This window comes from Sorex araneus, chromosome 7, assembly GCF_027595985.1.
Source record: "Sorex araneus isolate mSorAra2 chromosome 7, mSorAra2.pri, whole genome shotgun sequence".
NCBI lineage: Eukaryota > Metazoa > Chordata > Mammalia > Eulipotyphla > Soricidae > Sorex > Sorex araneus.
In genome coordinates this window covers 51,682,697-51,697,632 of record NC_073308.1, presented here as the reverse complement: position 1 = coordinate 51,697,632, position 14,936 = coordinate 51,682,697, and the positions used below count along the sequence as shown (strand labels likewise).

The following is a 14,936-nucleotide window of genomic DNA, read 5'->3' as shown; positions in this document are numbered from 1 at the left end:
AATGTATAGTTAATAAGCTGATGCCATATTTATTCACCTCAAATATGTTAAAATTAATTTAAAACCAACTTGTGTTTTCCATAGATATTTATCCATCTATTCTTATAATTTATACATTCTTTATATTTCATGAGGAATCCAGGTGTGTGGGACCCGGGATTGAGATCTCCAAACTTGCTCGGATTGGGACTGGGCCTTTCCCCCCAGATCCCCCATTTCCCAGTATCTAGGCGGTCACACCCAGAAACTGCCCCCTGCACCCTGTAATTCCATCAATAGCCAACATCCAGAGACTAAAATTAAGCTCTGGGAATCGAGACATCTTATAGCTTAGTTCTTCTTCTCGGAGAACCAGGCAAGCTACTGAAAGTTTCCTGCCCTCATGGGAGAGCTTGGCAAGCTACTCATGGAGTATTCATATGCCAAAACCAGTAATAATGATAGGTCTCATTCCCCTGACCCTGAAAGAGCTTCCAATGAGGCACTGTTGGAAGGATGAGTAAAGAGAGGAATCCAAAATTTCAGGGCTAGGAGGAATGGAGACGTTACTGAGACTGCTTGAGAAAATCGACGATCAACGGGGTGATGATGATGATGATGATTATATTTCATATTATTTAAAAAAATACAAATTCATTTGATACTTATACATAGTGTATATATTGTATATTTTTTACATTCAGACTGTTTTATATATAGATAGACATATACACAAATATTTTAATGTTTATCCTGAGCTGCATTATTATTATTATTGTTTTTGTTATTATTATTATTATTATTATTATTATTATTATTTGACCAGGCCAAAAAGTACTCAGGATATATTCCTGTCAGTTCCCTGTGAACCATAAGTGATACTGGGGATAAAACTGTGTTATCAGGATGTAAGGCACGTTCTGTAACCCTAATACCATCTCTTCAGCATAGCTTATTCTATTTAAAAATAATTTATAGGTCTCATGTATTAACATATGATTTTAACATTTAGTTATACAATATAATTCTGTGGAGCACTACATTACAATGTCATCAAATAGCAGAAAAATACAAATTAAATTTGCTAAATTTTTATTAAAAATTTTAGTAGTTATCAATGTTTAGTAGCTATCAAAATCAGGTTAACATGTACATTAACTTAATGACTATCAATTTAACATTATTGGTTGCTGAAACTTATGAACATAAGTCATAATGAGGTGTCTGGCTTTTGATGTTGCCACCTATATAAAATACTTGTGGTTTATTACATTACAAATACATGGAAAGCATATGCAAAGTTTTCTTTATGTTTTTGCATACAACCGCTAGAATTTGATTGTGTTTCAATGTGACACCTTCTCTAATTTCAGAATATTTGCAAACTCTCTTGAACTTATTTCTACCATTATTCTATCACAGCGGGTAGGGTGTTTGCCTTGCATGCGGCTGACCCAGATTTGATTCCTTCATCCCTTTTGGAGCGCCAGGCAAGCTACCTGTGGTGTATTTGATATGCCAAAAATAGTAACAAGTCTCATAATGGAAACATTACTGGTGCCCACTTGAGCAAATCAATGAGCAACGGGACAACAGTGCAAAAGTGCTATATTTTTAAATTATTTACCAAACTCTACTCATCAAACAGTAAATCAAATTTCATTTGATTATTTGCATTGATTAAAATTTTGAGTTACAGTTTCTTTTAAAACCTGCTCAATTCATCCAAATCAATTTTTCAAATATGACAAGTTGTTTTTCTGGCTTATTAAACTACAAATTACACATAAAATATTTTACAAATCATGAATTAGTTTCCAACTGCAAGATCTTGAAGAAATCTGGTCAACATTTATCAAGATTTGGTTGGATTTTGCATTTGATTGTCTTCAGTGGGCATATGAACCCTTATATTTTACTAATGAGTAATGTCCAGAAGATATAATTTATATATTGTTTAAAGCTATAATTATAAAATATAAGCCCATATATAATTCTCTCTTCTGTGTAATTAAACTTAAATTTTAAAACCATCTATGAGTTTCTTCTTTTGCACCTATTGAAGATATGCTTTAATATGTTTTGGCTAGATCATATGTTTTACCAAAACAAAACAAAATTTACTTAATATTAGCAGCATGCTTTATTACATGGAAGCATAATGTAGATTTAAAATTTATTATATAATAAATACTGTAGATTTGGCTCTTTTAAAATTTATTCACGTACTCACTTGTCATAGGGCTGGAGCAATAGCACAGAGGTAGGGAGTTCGCCTTTCACGCGGTTGACCTGTGTTCGATTCCTCTGCCTCTCTCGGAGAGCCCAGCAAGCTACCCGTGCCCGCAGGGCAGAGTCTGGCAAGCTACCCATGACGTATTGAATATGCCAAAAACAGTAACAATAAGTCTCTCAATGAGAGACGTTTCTGGTGCCTGCTCGAACAAATCGATGAGCAACAGGATGACAGTGACAGTGACAGTGACTCACTTGTCATAAACACACTGGGCAAAAAATAATGTAAATCATCTGATGCTGAGATGTTGGAAAAGTAAAGATATATAAGAATTTCATTTAGGTAATTCAAAGTAGAAATGATAACTATTATCGTTGTGTGCATATTTGTTATACTGTTAAGTTTCAGTATTGGTTTATTCAGTATCGCTAATGAAAATATAGATTTTAAAACCATGTGCTATTTTGGGTTAACTATAATGGATTCATCATGTTTTGAGTTCATCCATATTTGAAATTGTTCTTATTTTAAAATTCTAATATGATAACTATAACTGGGTAGAAGCAACATATCAAAGAAAGGTATTTAAGAGTCTAAAGAGATTGCTCAAAGGGCTAGACACATGCCTTTAAGGCCTAGGCCAGAGTTCAATTCCTGGCATTGTATGGGCCTCTCAAACATTACTGGGTTTAGCTGTAGCACCTCTGGGCCTAAGCATTATTGCATTTCCAGTTGAAAATTGGACTATGTGACCTAAGCCAAGTTCTAAGAGGATTGACCCTGGGGCCCAAGCATCGCTGGAGAGGATTCTTCCCAATAGATGGATCTTTGAATTCTATAAAATATTGTACAGCATAAGAGTTCCCAAGTCCATTTAAGTTTGCTACCAATGTCCATTTCATTCACAATTCTCTCCATTAAAGCTCTGTAATTTAATATATTATCTAAGTGTTTGATTTCTATGGATATTTCACTATCACAAGAAGCATTGAAAATATATGCAGAACATTTTGTTTTGTTTTCTATTTTGCTTTCCCTGGTATAAACAGGCAAATATAGCTTATCCTTCCAAGACTGATTGCTAATCTAAAGGAGTATAGTGACTACCAAAGTCATCCACAGTTTATTTATTTGCTTCCTATGAGGCTTTTTATTTTAAGCTTTTGTTTTTAAATGTACAAAGAACGTGTGTAAGATATGCTTGCAGTATCATTAAAATCCATTCTTTTCCAAAAGATTTTCTGATGAATATTTAACTTTTGTGTTTGCTTTTGGTTGTTTTTTGGAGTGAAGGGGACACCTGATGATGCTCAGGAGTTAGTTACTCCTGAATCTGCACTCAGTGCTCAGGGAACCATATGAAATGCCAGGGATCAAATTAATGTCTACTGTAAGTAAGCAGACACATTATCGGCTATACTATTGTACTGGCCTCCAATAAATATTTAAATATATCAAAGGGACATAGAAAATTAGAAATAATGCATATCTCTTTTGCATTCTGTAGAGTATAAGACACTGCTAAAAAATTGGCACAATATGAAAATATAATTATTTCATGTTTATAGTATATATATTAAGTTAAAGTAATCAATAATAATTGATTGCCTAGGGGCTGATAACCCAACAGGTCACACAGCGGGTAGGGTGTTTGCCTTGCATGCGGCCAACCCGGTTCGATTCCCAGAATCCCATATGGTCCCCTGAGCACCACCAGGGGGTAATTCCTGAGTGCAGAGCCAGGAGTAACACACAAAAAGCAAAAAAGAAAAATTGATAAGAGAGTTTCTGGTGATGTCTTCTTCTGCCTTAAATTATCATTACTCTAATATCAAACTGTGATAAGCAGCAAAACAACAGCACTGTGACTTGTTAGTCAAAAATGACTCGACACATTTTGATGCTAAAGAAATTTCGTCATTACCTGACATAATAGCTGATCTTCAACATTATTTTATTCAAGATTATTTTATTATGACACTGGTGAGAAAAACTTTGTTCCTCAAATTGCCTTCTTCATAACATTTATACATTTTTCTGATGTCATTGTAGCTTTCCTTTCATATTCCAAAGACATGCAGGTTACAGTCCCTGGTATGTTTCAATCGCCCAAGTCAGTGCTATGACTTTCTGAATCTTATATGCTAACTGACTTATCCTCTGAAAACTCTTTCTTTTTCTTTGAAAAATATGCTTCTAATACTTTTGTGAGGAAATAATGTGGTCAGGAATTCAGTAAATTTTCCTCAAAAAACTGTTATTTGCCGCATTTATGGAACTCAGAATGTAATCATGTATTCTTATTTCCAACTTCTTTTTCAGTGTGTAATATACAATTAATTTCAAGATGAAAAAAATAAGAGCTTACAAGCTTCCTTATAATCTTCCACCAATTTTGAAAAAAAGCAAGGCTACACATAACAGATGACAAGTTTAATCTGATCATGTGTTAGAATGATGAGTTAATTGTAAATTTTTAACTGCAATTTCATCTATATCTATCTTTGGATAGTGGTGTGACTTATTCTAAGCAATTTAGTGTGTTTCCTTTCAATGTTTCTATTTTTACATGTAAATATATTTAAAATAATCTGAAATAGAAATGTTTTTAATAAATATGGACAATATTGTTTCTGCTTTAAAATAAATGTCTTATTGAGGCACCATTTCCCCAAATTTGTTCTATTTTTTTATCTTAGAAATTTTCATCAAATTAATGTAACCTTCTAATACATTCTCTGTACTGGAGTTAAAAATTAGTGCATTTGCAATTCAGGTTAATCTTTGAGAGAATAAAATGATTATGCTTTTTAATTCAATATTATAGAAGGCAAAACATATGTTATTAAGTTAAACCAAATTACATATACCCAACCTTTTGTCCATCAAATGAACAATAAGAAATACTGTGTTAGATTACATGTGATTACAAGATTATTTAAATAATATATGCATAATAAAACTATACTACATGCTTTATGTCTACTTTAAAACCAGTACTAAAATTAGTAAGTCTGATGTATGCTTTAAGAGACAAGATTGGAAGCTTCTTAAGGATAGATATTATATCACAACTCTTAAAGATTAGTGAGATATTTCCTCTCTTAACATTGTCTTCTACACTCATATAAACTGCAATTATGACTAGAAAGTACTAAAAATAGAACACATGTTAGTAAGAATAAATGTATATTATATTAACTTTTATATAGATAGCTGTAGGGGCAATAGCACAGTGGGTAGGGTGTTTGCCTTGTACGCAACTGACCTGGGTTTGGTTCTTCAATCCCTCTCAGAGAGTCCGGCAAGCTACCAAGAGTATCCCGCCCTCATGACCGAGCCTGGAAAGCTACCTGTGGTGTATTTGATATGCCAAAAATAGTAACAAGTCTCACAATGGAGACGTTACTGGTGCCCACTCAAGCAAATCGATAAAAAATGGGATGACAGTGACAGTGACACTGACAACTGTTCCATACTGTTGAGGTTTGATGACTTCTCAAATTGATCTATATCTCTCGACACCAAACTGTTTTATGCAATCATTTCTTATTACAATGCTTTTCCCATAACTGTGGAATCATAAAAAGAAATATTTAATTTGATATAGTCCCATTTGTTTATGTTTGCATCCACTTGCTGGTCAGTGCTGTTTCATCCTGAAAGATGCGTTTAGCTTCAATGTCATGGAGAGTTCTGCCTACATTTTCCTCTATGTACCTTATAGATTCATGTCTGATATTGTGGTCTTTAATCCACTTTGTTCTGACTTTTGTGCCTGGCATTAGACGGAGGTCAGAGTTCATTTCTCTGCATGTAGCTATCCAGTTTTCCCAGAATCTTCTGCACTTCAAAAGAAACAGTGAACAAAATACAAAAACAGCCCACAAAATGGGAAAGAATATTTAACCGATACCCATCTGATAAGGGATTAATATCCAAGATATACAATACACTTGAATTGTATAAGAAAAAGACCTCCAACTCATCAAAAAATTGGGAGAATAAATGAACAGAAGTTTCCTCAAAAAAGAAACAGAAATGGCCAAAAGGCACATGAAAAAATGTTCCACATCATTAGTCATCAGGGAGATGCAAATCAAAACAACAATGAGATATCATATCACACCCCAGAGACTGGCACACATTCAAAAGAACAAAAGCAAACAGTGCTGGTGTGGATGTGGGGAAAAAGGGATGCTCTTTCACTGTTGGTGGGAATGTCGACTGGTCCAGCCTTTCTGGAAAACAATATGGACAGTCCTTCAAAGACTAGAAACTGAGTTTCCGTATGACCCTGCAATACCACTTCTGGGAATATATCCTGAGGATGCGAAAAAGCACAGTAGAAATGACATCTGTACCTACCTATATATTCATTGCAGCACTGTTCACAATAGCCAAAATCTGGAAACAACCCAAGTGTCCTAGAACAGATGACTGGCTAAAGAAACTTTGGTACCTCTATACAATGGAATACTATGCAGCTGTTAGGAGAGATGAAGTCATGAAATTTGCTAATAAAGGGATAGACATGGAGAGTATCATGCTAAGTGAAATATGCCAGAAAGAGAGAGACAGACATAGAGGGACTGCTCTCATTTGTGGAGTATAGAATAACATCACATGAGGCTGACACCCAAGGACAGAGTGGACTGCCCACCCAAGGGACCAGGAGGATTGCCCCATGTCTGGAAGCCTGCTTCATGAGTGGAGGGGAAAGGCAGATGGAATAGAGAAGGGATGACTTAGAAAATGATGGAATCAGTAAGGATGGGAGATGTGTGCAGAAAGTAGATAATGGACCAAACATGATGACTTCTCAGTGTCTGTGTTGCAATTTATAATTCCCAAATGTAGAGAGAGAGAGTATGGGGAATATTTTCTGCCATGGAGGCAGGGGGATGGTGGGAAAAAGGGGTATAGTGGGGATATTGATGGTGGGGTGCACATGCACTGGTGGAGGGATGGATGTTTGATCATTGTGTGACTGTAACCCAAACAAGAAAGCTTGTGACTATCTCAGAGTGATTCAATAAAATATTTTAAAAAAGTATTTAAATGTCTACTTTCATAAATCTAAATCATTATTATTGTTTTATAAATCAATACTATTGTTTTCTAAAAAAGCTGTGTCTGTATATGTATATACGTTTGGGGGTCAAACATAACAGTGCTCAGGGCTTATTCACGGCTCTCCACTCAGGGATCACTCCTGGAAGGGCCTGGGGAATGATATATAATTCTGGAGAGAGGATCTAGGTTATCTGTGAGCAAGGCAAATACCAAACACACAGTATGATCATTCCACCTCCTCAAATATACTATTTTAAGTATTTTATAAATAACAAAATATTTTAGTGGTGATAATCCATTAAATCAAGCATTAAAAAATACTAAAAGACACTTCATGGGCATGTTCTAAAATTGTCTGCAAATTTAACAAATTACTATCATTTCTCAGTCACATATTAGGTGAAAAAATCAGGAAAAGTAAAAAGATCACTAATCAATGAAGAAATATTATTGAGAGTATATAATTGAACAAACTTTTAGATGCACAAAATTTTTCTTATAATGCATCCAAAAGCGATCTTAGTCTAGAGATTTTAATAGTCTGCTATTATTACATGTAAATCATCATCATCATCATCATCATCATCATCATCATCATCATCATCATCCCGTTGATCATCAAAATTTCTCCAGCGGTCTCTTGAGATCATCCAAGCTCTTGGATGCATTATATTACATATAAATAATATTATAAATAATAACGTTCATAGAGGTTACCAAACTATGCCAAATTTTAGACAATATTTGCTTCACAAAGTTAAAAGAGATTTTTATATCACAGATTAGCTAATAGACCGCCAACTGTAACTGAAGCACTGTATTAAAATAAACCGACTCACTGAGGTAAAATAACTAATCCAATGGTTTCTAGAAATTAATCAACAAAGATAGATTACTGGTGGGTGACTTCTGACTTTCAGTATTTATCCATTCATTACATTGCTAAAATAAAATCAATTTCTTAAATGCCCACAGAAATATTTCTTTGATCTCAAGAGGGAAATAACATAAAGAAATGCCTAACAGATATGTCAATGCTAGTTTCAATAGTAATTGAATTTGTACATTAAAATGTGAACTTTCTAGGTTAAATAGGAAGAGATATTTACACCAGAACCCTGTTAATATAATATTTTAAGTACATTTAAATAAAATAATAAAAGAGAAAAAAATTTCCAAAAATATAATATAGAGCATGATTAACCATTGAGCACATGATTAGGATTGCTAAATTAGGGGCTGGAGCGATAGCACAGCGGGTAGGAAGTTTGCCTTGCATGCACCAACCTGGGTTCAATTCCCAGCACCCCATATGGTCCCCCGAGCACAACCGCAAGTAATTTCTGAGTGCATGAGCCAGAAGTAACCCCTGTGCATCGCTGGGTGTGATCCAAAAAGAAAAAAAATTGCTAAATTATTAAAATTACTTGCAGCTTCCGAGAATAGCCCATATCATACAAGAAAATATAAGTGGGGGAAAATGTTTTTGTCTAAGATGAACTGCAAAGGCAACACATCTGGTCATAGCTTATTAAGAGAAAGTACAATACTGAACTATCCCCATTTATTTTCTTAAAAATTTAACTAAGACACCCTTAGTGAGCCATTTGAGTAACTGATGGAATGCTTTTCCCCATCTTTGCAACTAATAAGAACAATAACAGCAACAATAAAGTGACAGTGCTGTCATTTGCTCATTATGGACTATAATTAAGAACTTGATAGTTCTAATAATTATTAATAGCTTCCTTTTGAGAAAAGAAAACTGTGATGAAGGTGATCTCATCATGTAAATGATGAAATCTAGATCTTAATCAGGATCTTTATGTCTATAACAAATGTTCATACATTATTATTGTATCTCATCGATTGACTATTTGAGAGCTTAGACCACAGCCAGAAGTGCTTAGGAACTTTTGAAATATTTCAATTAAAACATATCCTACCCTAAGTTCCATATTGAAAGACTTACCATATTGATTTTTAAATATATTGTAATTTTCTAGTTGTATTTTACTAACAAGTTAAGATGATGAAAAGTGATAAATATGAAAGTGATAAATATTTTAAATCACAGCTATTCAAAATAAAATACAAAGCTAAAAAGGAATCAAAGGAAATATATATGAAAAGTATTAAAACAATTGACAAACCTACTAATATTTAAGGAAAATGAACACATGGGAAAAGTAATGAAATTTAGTACCTTCTTCTCTCCATAATATGTTAGCTACTGCAGCATGTTAAGAAGAAAAAGAAGAGAAAGAAAAATGAGTGAATAGAACTTTAATTACATAATAATATAAATAACTATTAAAGAGGTCACAATCTCTAGAACATAGCATGTGTAAAACATAAGGAAAGTAAATTCGACAAATAACTCTGAATTAGCAATGCAATATAGTTCTGTGACTAACTAATATTGCTCTGCATATTCTTTTTTGCAACCAATTTTTTGTAATAATATTTTGTTATTAAACAAAAAACATTTTATGCATCACTGAAAAGGATAGTAAATTTAGGTTAATTTTCTTGGAATACACATTTAGAATAAGCATCAGCTGTCAAAACTATTTATTTGGCAATATAGTTAAAAGTAGTCCTAGAAAAGCTATGCTTTTAAATCCTGAATAGCCATAATACATAACGTTGCTACATATTATTAGACATTCCTAAGCAAGAAATGGTTTTACAAAAATAAAATTTTACTGAAAAATATTCTATTTTTAAGTACTAAATGTTTTTATTTTAAAACCAGAAAGAATGAAAACACATCTAAATAAATCTTGCTTATTTCAGTGCACAATACTAGTTCAAACTTTATTTTTCTAGACATAGACATGTTCATTAAAAATTACTCAAGGATTGAATCAATAAACATTAAAATAATAAGACAATTTGAAAAGTTACTAATCACCACAGTTAGACAATACACATTACACACAAAAGGATGGATAAAGGTAGTGATATATGTACATAAGGGAATACTATGCAGTTGTAAAATAAGATTAAATCATGCAGTTTGCTGCAACACAGATGGAAACATAGGGTATCATGTTAAGACAAATAACTCAGAGGGAATACAGACACAGGACTGTCTCACTCATTTATGGTATGGAGAGGAAAATAAGAAGGTAGTATCAAACAATGACAAATCCTTGACCTTGGATTAAAAAACTTACATTAACAAGAAATTTGAGCAGGAAAAAGGAAAAGGAACAGAAAAACTTCTTAGCCTCTTTACAGAAACAGCATAATGACTTGGTGGACGGTATTTTGGTACTTTGGTGAGCAACTTTGGTAATCAATACAAGAAGCATTAACAGTATTGTAATCACGCTATCTAAACTATTATAATAGATATATTCACAGAGTCAATCAGAAAGTCTCTTGAGTAAGTGCACATACACATTCAAAGTTACCAAATTCTGATGGGGACACAAAATGATGCAATACTGAAAAAAAAAAGTATGACTAGAAAGAAAATACCACATGATTGTAATTACTTCCTTATTATTTTAACTATAAAAATATAGCCGTTGGGGCTGGAGTGATAGCACAGTGCGTAGGGTGTTTGCTTTGCATGCGGCTGACCCGGGTTCGATTCCTAGTATGCCATATGATCCCCTGAGCACTGCCAGGAATAATTCCTGAGTGCAGAGCCAGGAGCAACCCCTGTGCATCGCTGGGTGTGACCCAAAAAGCAAAAAAACAAAAACATAGTTGTCTTCTACAGCTGACCCTCCAGGTGTTTTCATATCAGAGCCAAGAGAAGAGTCTGTCATTTCTAACTGAAGGCTTACTTCTAAGTCATGCAGTTTGCAGTGTTTTTTCTATATAAATAAAATGTATCAATTTTATTATTTGTATGGTGTTCATTGTAAATTTTATGTCAATTTTGGTGTCAAAATGTCATACCTATTTTAGGGGTTGTAACAAAAATACCACCAGGACTCACATATTCTAGGCAAGAGATCTACCAATGAGCCAAATCCCTGGACCTTGGGTATTTCTTCTGGAACAGCAGAGTTCCAGAAGTCAAGGGAGTTGCCTTGTACACAGTTAAACATGGTTTGTCACAATGCATATGATGCCCTGAGCATTACCACAAGTGATCTCTGAGCATAGAGACAAGACTGAGCCTTGATATCTGTAAGGTGTGACACCCCAACATTACTTTACATACACACATGTGTGCATTTATATATATATGGATATGTGGATATATATATATATACACACATATCTTTGAGAACTATATAACTACTGAACTTGAAACTACATTACAAAGCTATATTCATCAAAACAGCACAGTGCTTGACTAATCTCTGATCAATGAGTTAGAATCAAGTACCACAAGAAAAATCCCCATATGTATGTTCAACTATTTTTTGACAAAGGAACTAGTATATGAAGGGAATAATGATAGCCTCTTCAACAAATGGCATTGGAAAACTGGATAATCACATTTAAAATACTAAAGCTGTATCCATATGTTGCACCATTCACAAAGACCAATTCAAAGTGGATTAAAGATCTTGAGATTTGGGGGCCGGAGCGATAGCACAGCGGGTAGGGCGTTTGCCTTGCATGCGGCCGACCCGGCTTCGATCCCCGGCATCCCATATGGTCCCCCAAGCACCGCCAGGAGTAATTCCTGAGTGCAGAGCCAGGAGTAACCCCTGAGCATCGCTGGGTGTGACCCCCCCAAAAAAAGATCTTGAGATTAGGCCAGAATACATTTAATACATTGGGAAAACCTGAGCATAACCCTACAAGGTTTAAGCTCCAAAGATTTTTACTGATATAGCTCCACTGTGAAAGGCAACAGAAAGAAAAATAAAACAATGGAATTTCATCAATCTAAAAAGTTTCTACACAGCTAAAGAAACATGGACTATCTTTACACGATAATCAACTCAATGGGAAAATAAAATATTTGCATTCAACAAACCAGATAAAGACTAATATCCAAGATATATAAAGCATTTACAAAAATAAAGAACAATAATAATAAAACAAATCCAGAAACTGAATAAGTGAGGAGAAGAAATAAAGAGACACTCTCTGAGGACATATTGTTAAAAATCACATGGATAAAGGCGCATCACTGAGGTCGAAAAGATAATGTAATAGTGGCTTGCTTGCCTTGCACACAGCAGACCCAGGTTCAGACCCCAGCACTGCATATGGTCCCTTGATTTCCCCACCCTGCCAGGAGTGAGCTCTAAGAGACCCAGAATTAGGCTCTGAGCACTGACAGGTGCCCAAACAATGTGTTCATCATTTATTATGAGAGATACTTAAATCAAGACTATAATTAAAAATCCTCTGACACCAATACAATTGGCACACATTAAAAAGCAAACAAACTGGGAGCAATCTACATTGGGGAGGATGTGATGAAAAAGGAACTCTAATGTTGCCTGGTCTGATGTCTACAGAAAACAATGTGGAGGTTTTTTAGAGAAGTAAAAACAGAGCTGCTCTATGAAACTAAACCCAGTAATGCCACTTTTTGGTATCTATCCCCAATACAATAATATCCATTCCAAGATATATGCATAACACTATTCATTGCACCACTCGGCACAATAGCTAGATGTGGAATTAACCTAGATGCTCAATAACAGATGCATAATAAAAGTATGGCGCGTAAACACAATGGAGCAATATGCAGCTACAAAGAATGTTGAAATTATACATTTTGCTGTAACTTGGATATTACTTAAGGCTATCAAGTGGATTCAGATGGACGATAAACACTGGGGTACCTCACTATATGTGGTATATATATTAATTTTCACAATGATTAATTTTTGGACTGGAGCGATAGCAGAGCAGGTAGGGTGTTAGCCTTGCACGCAGCCAAACCGGGTTCAATTCTTCCTTTCCTTTCAGAGAGCCCTGCAAGCTTTCAAGAGTATCCCGCCCGCACAGCAAAGCCTGGCAAGCTGCCCGTGGCATATGTGAAATGCCAAAAACAGTAACAAGTCTCACAATGGAGACGTTACTGGTGCCCACTCGAGTAAATCGATGAACAATGAGACGATAGTACTATGGTGCTATATTTTTATTATACATAATATATTATGTATTTTCATATGTATATATAGGAGGGGGAAATGCAAGACAAGAGATGCCCAGATTATCATTGACCTCAGATCATAGAAATTAGGACATGGAAGGACTGAAACTCTGGGGGCTGAGGAATAAAAAGAAAGGGCCAGAGATAATAAGGGGAGGGTTCAGGGGCCTTAAGACCTGAGTGCTGTGGAAGTGTGGTACATGTACATGTCTAAACTATAGCAACAATGATACTCTAAGCAGGAAATCCAAATTACAACAACCGGGGCTGGATCAATGGCACAGCGGGAAGGGCGTTTGCCTTGCATGTGGCCTACCCGGGTTCGATTCCCAGCATCCCATATGGTCCCCTGAGCACCGCCAGGGTTAATTCCTGAGTGCAGAACCAGGAGTGACCCCTGTGCATCATCGGGTGTGACCCAAAAAGCAAAAAAAAAAAAAAAATTACAACAACTAATTTTTAAAATGTGCCTGTTAAGGAGGCAAACTTGGGAGTGAAGGGGAACAGGGACTAGCCAGTGGAGGGAAGATAACACAAGTGATGTATTGGTGCTGGAACATTGTACAAGGGAAACTGAACTAAGAATAACAATGCAAATCATGGTGTCTTAATATCGGATTAAATGATTTTATCACTGTCACTGTATCACTGTCATCCTGTTGCTCATTGATTTGCTTGAGCGGGCACCAGTAATGTCTCCATTGTAAGACTTGTTACTGTTTTTGACATATCGAATACGCCACGGGTAGCTTGCCCTGGCTCTGCCGTGCGGGAGGGATACTCTTGGTAGCTTGCCAGACTCTCCAAGAGGGGTGGAGGAATCAAACCCGGGTTAGTTGAGTGCAAGGCGAATGCCCTACCTGTTGCGCTATCGCTCCAGCCCAATGATTTTATAAAAAAAAGAATATTTCTTATGAACTTCTCAGACAGATCAAAGTGCCGTAAAGCACATGTAAGCACTCAAGCTTCAGTCCCTGTTATCACATGGACCACCAAGCACTGCTAGCACAACTCCTATTCACATTTTGTGAATAGACCCTAATTATCACCAGTGCAACCCCAAATCAACGATATCAAAGTTCGTGTACTGAAATATGTGCACATGCTTCCTACAGCATAAACCTTAATGTCCTCTTGTTGCTCTTGGAAATAATATGAAAGGGACTGATCCTATTCCTCAGGGCAGGACACAGTCTAAGAAATTAACACACCATGCTATAAATAACAACAGCCATGTGTTAAAGGCAATCAAATAAAACATTAAAAAACAGTAGCTAGTGACAGAACAAAATGATCATTTTTGTTCAGATATGGAATCTCACAGAAACCCTTACTAAAATTCACTCTATTTTCCCTTGTCTTTTGAGACTCAGTTTAGTTTTCTATTTATTTTGGGCCAACCCTGGCTTTGTGCTCAGGGACCACTTCTGGTATCACTGTAGTAGCACTGTTGTCCCTTTGTTCATTGATTTGCTTGAGCGGGCACCAGTAACGTCTCCATTGTGAGACTTGTTACAGTTTTTGGCGTTTTGAATATGCCACGAGTAGCTTGCCAGG

The 14,936-nt window shown here is 35.4% G+C and overlaps 1 protein-coding gene across 4 annotated transcripts in view; it reads right to left on the bottom strand.

The window, feature by feature from the left end:
• FSTL5 (follistatin like 5) overlaps positions 1-14,936 on the bottom strand; it is a 693,844-nt gene that overhangs the window by 103,372 nt on the left and 575,536 nt on the right. For 2 of the 4 annotated variants that reach the window (XM_055144641.1, XM_004606146.2), the window contains exon 11: positions 9,498-9,524. The exons of the other annotated variants lie outside the window; for them this stretch is intronic. In XM_055144641.1, the coding sequence (XP_055000616.1) occupies positions 9,498-9,524 (27 nt within the window). The remainder of the gene's footprint in view (positions 1-9,497; positions 9,525-14,936) is intronic. 4 annotated transcript variants of the gene reach the window in all.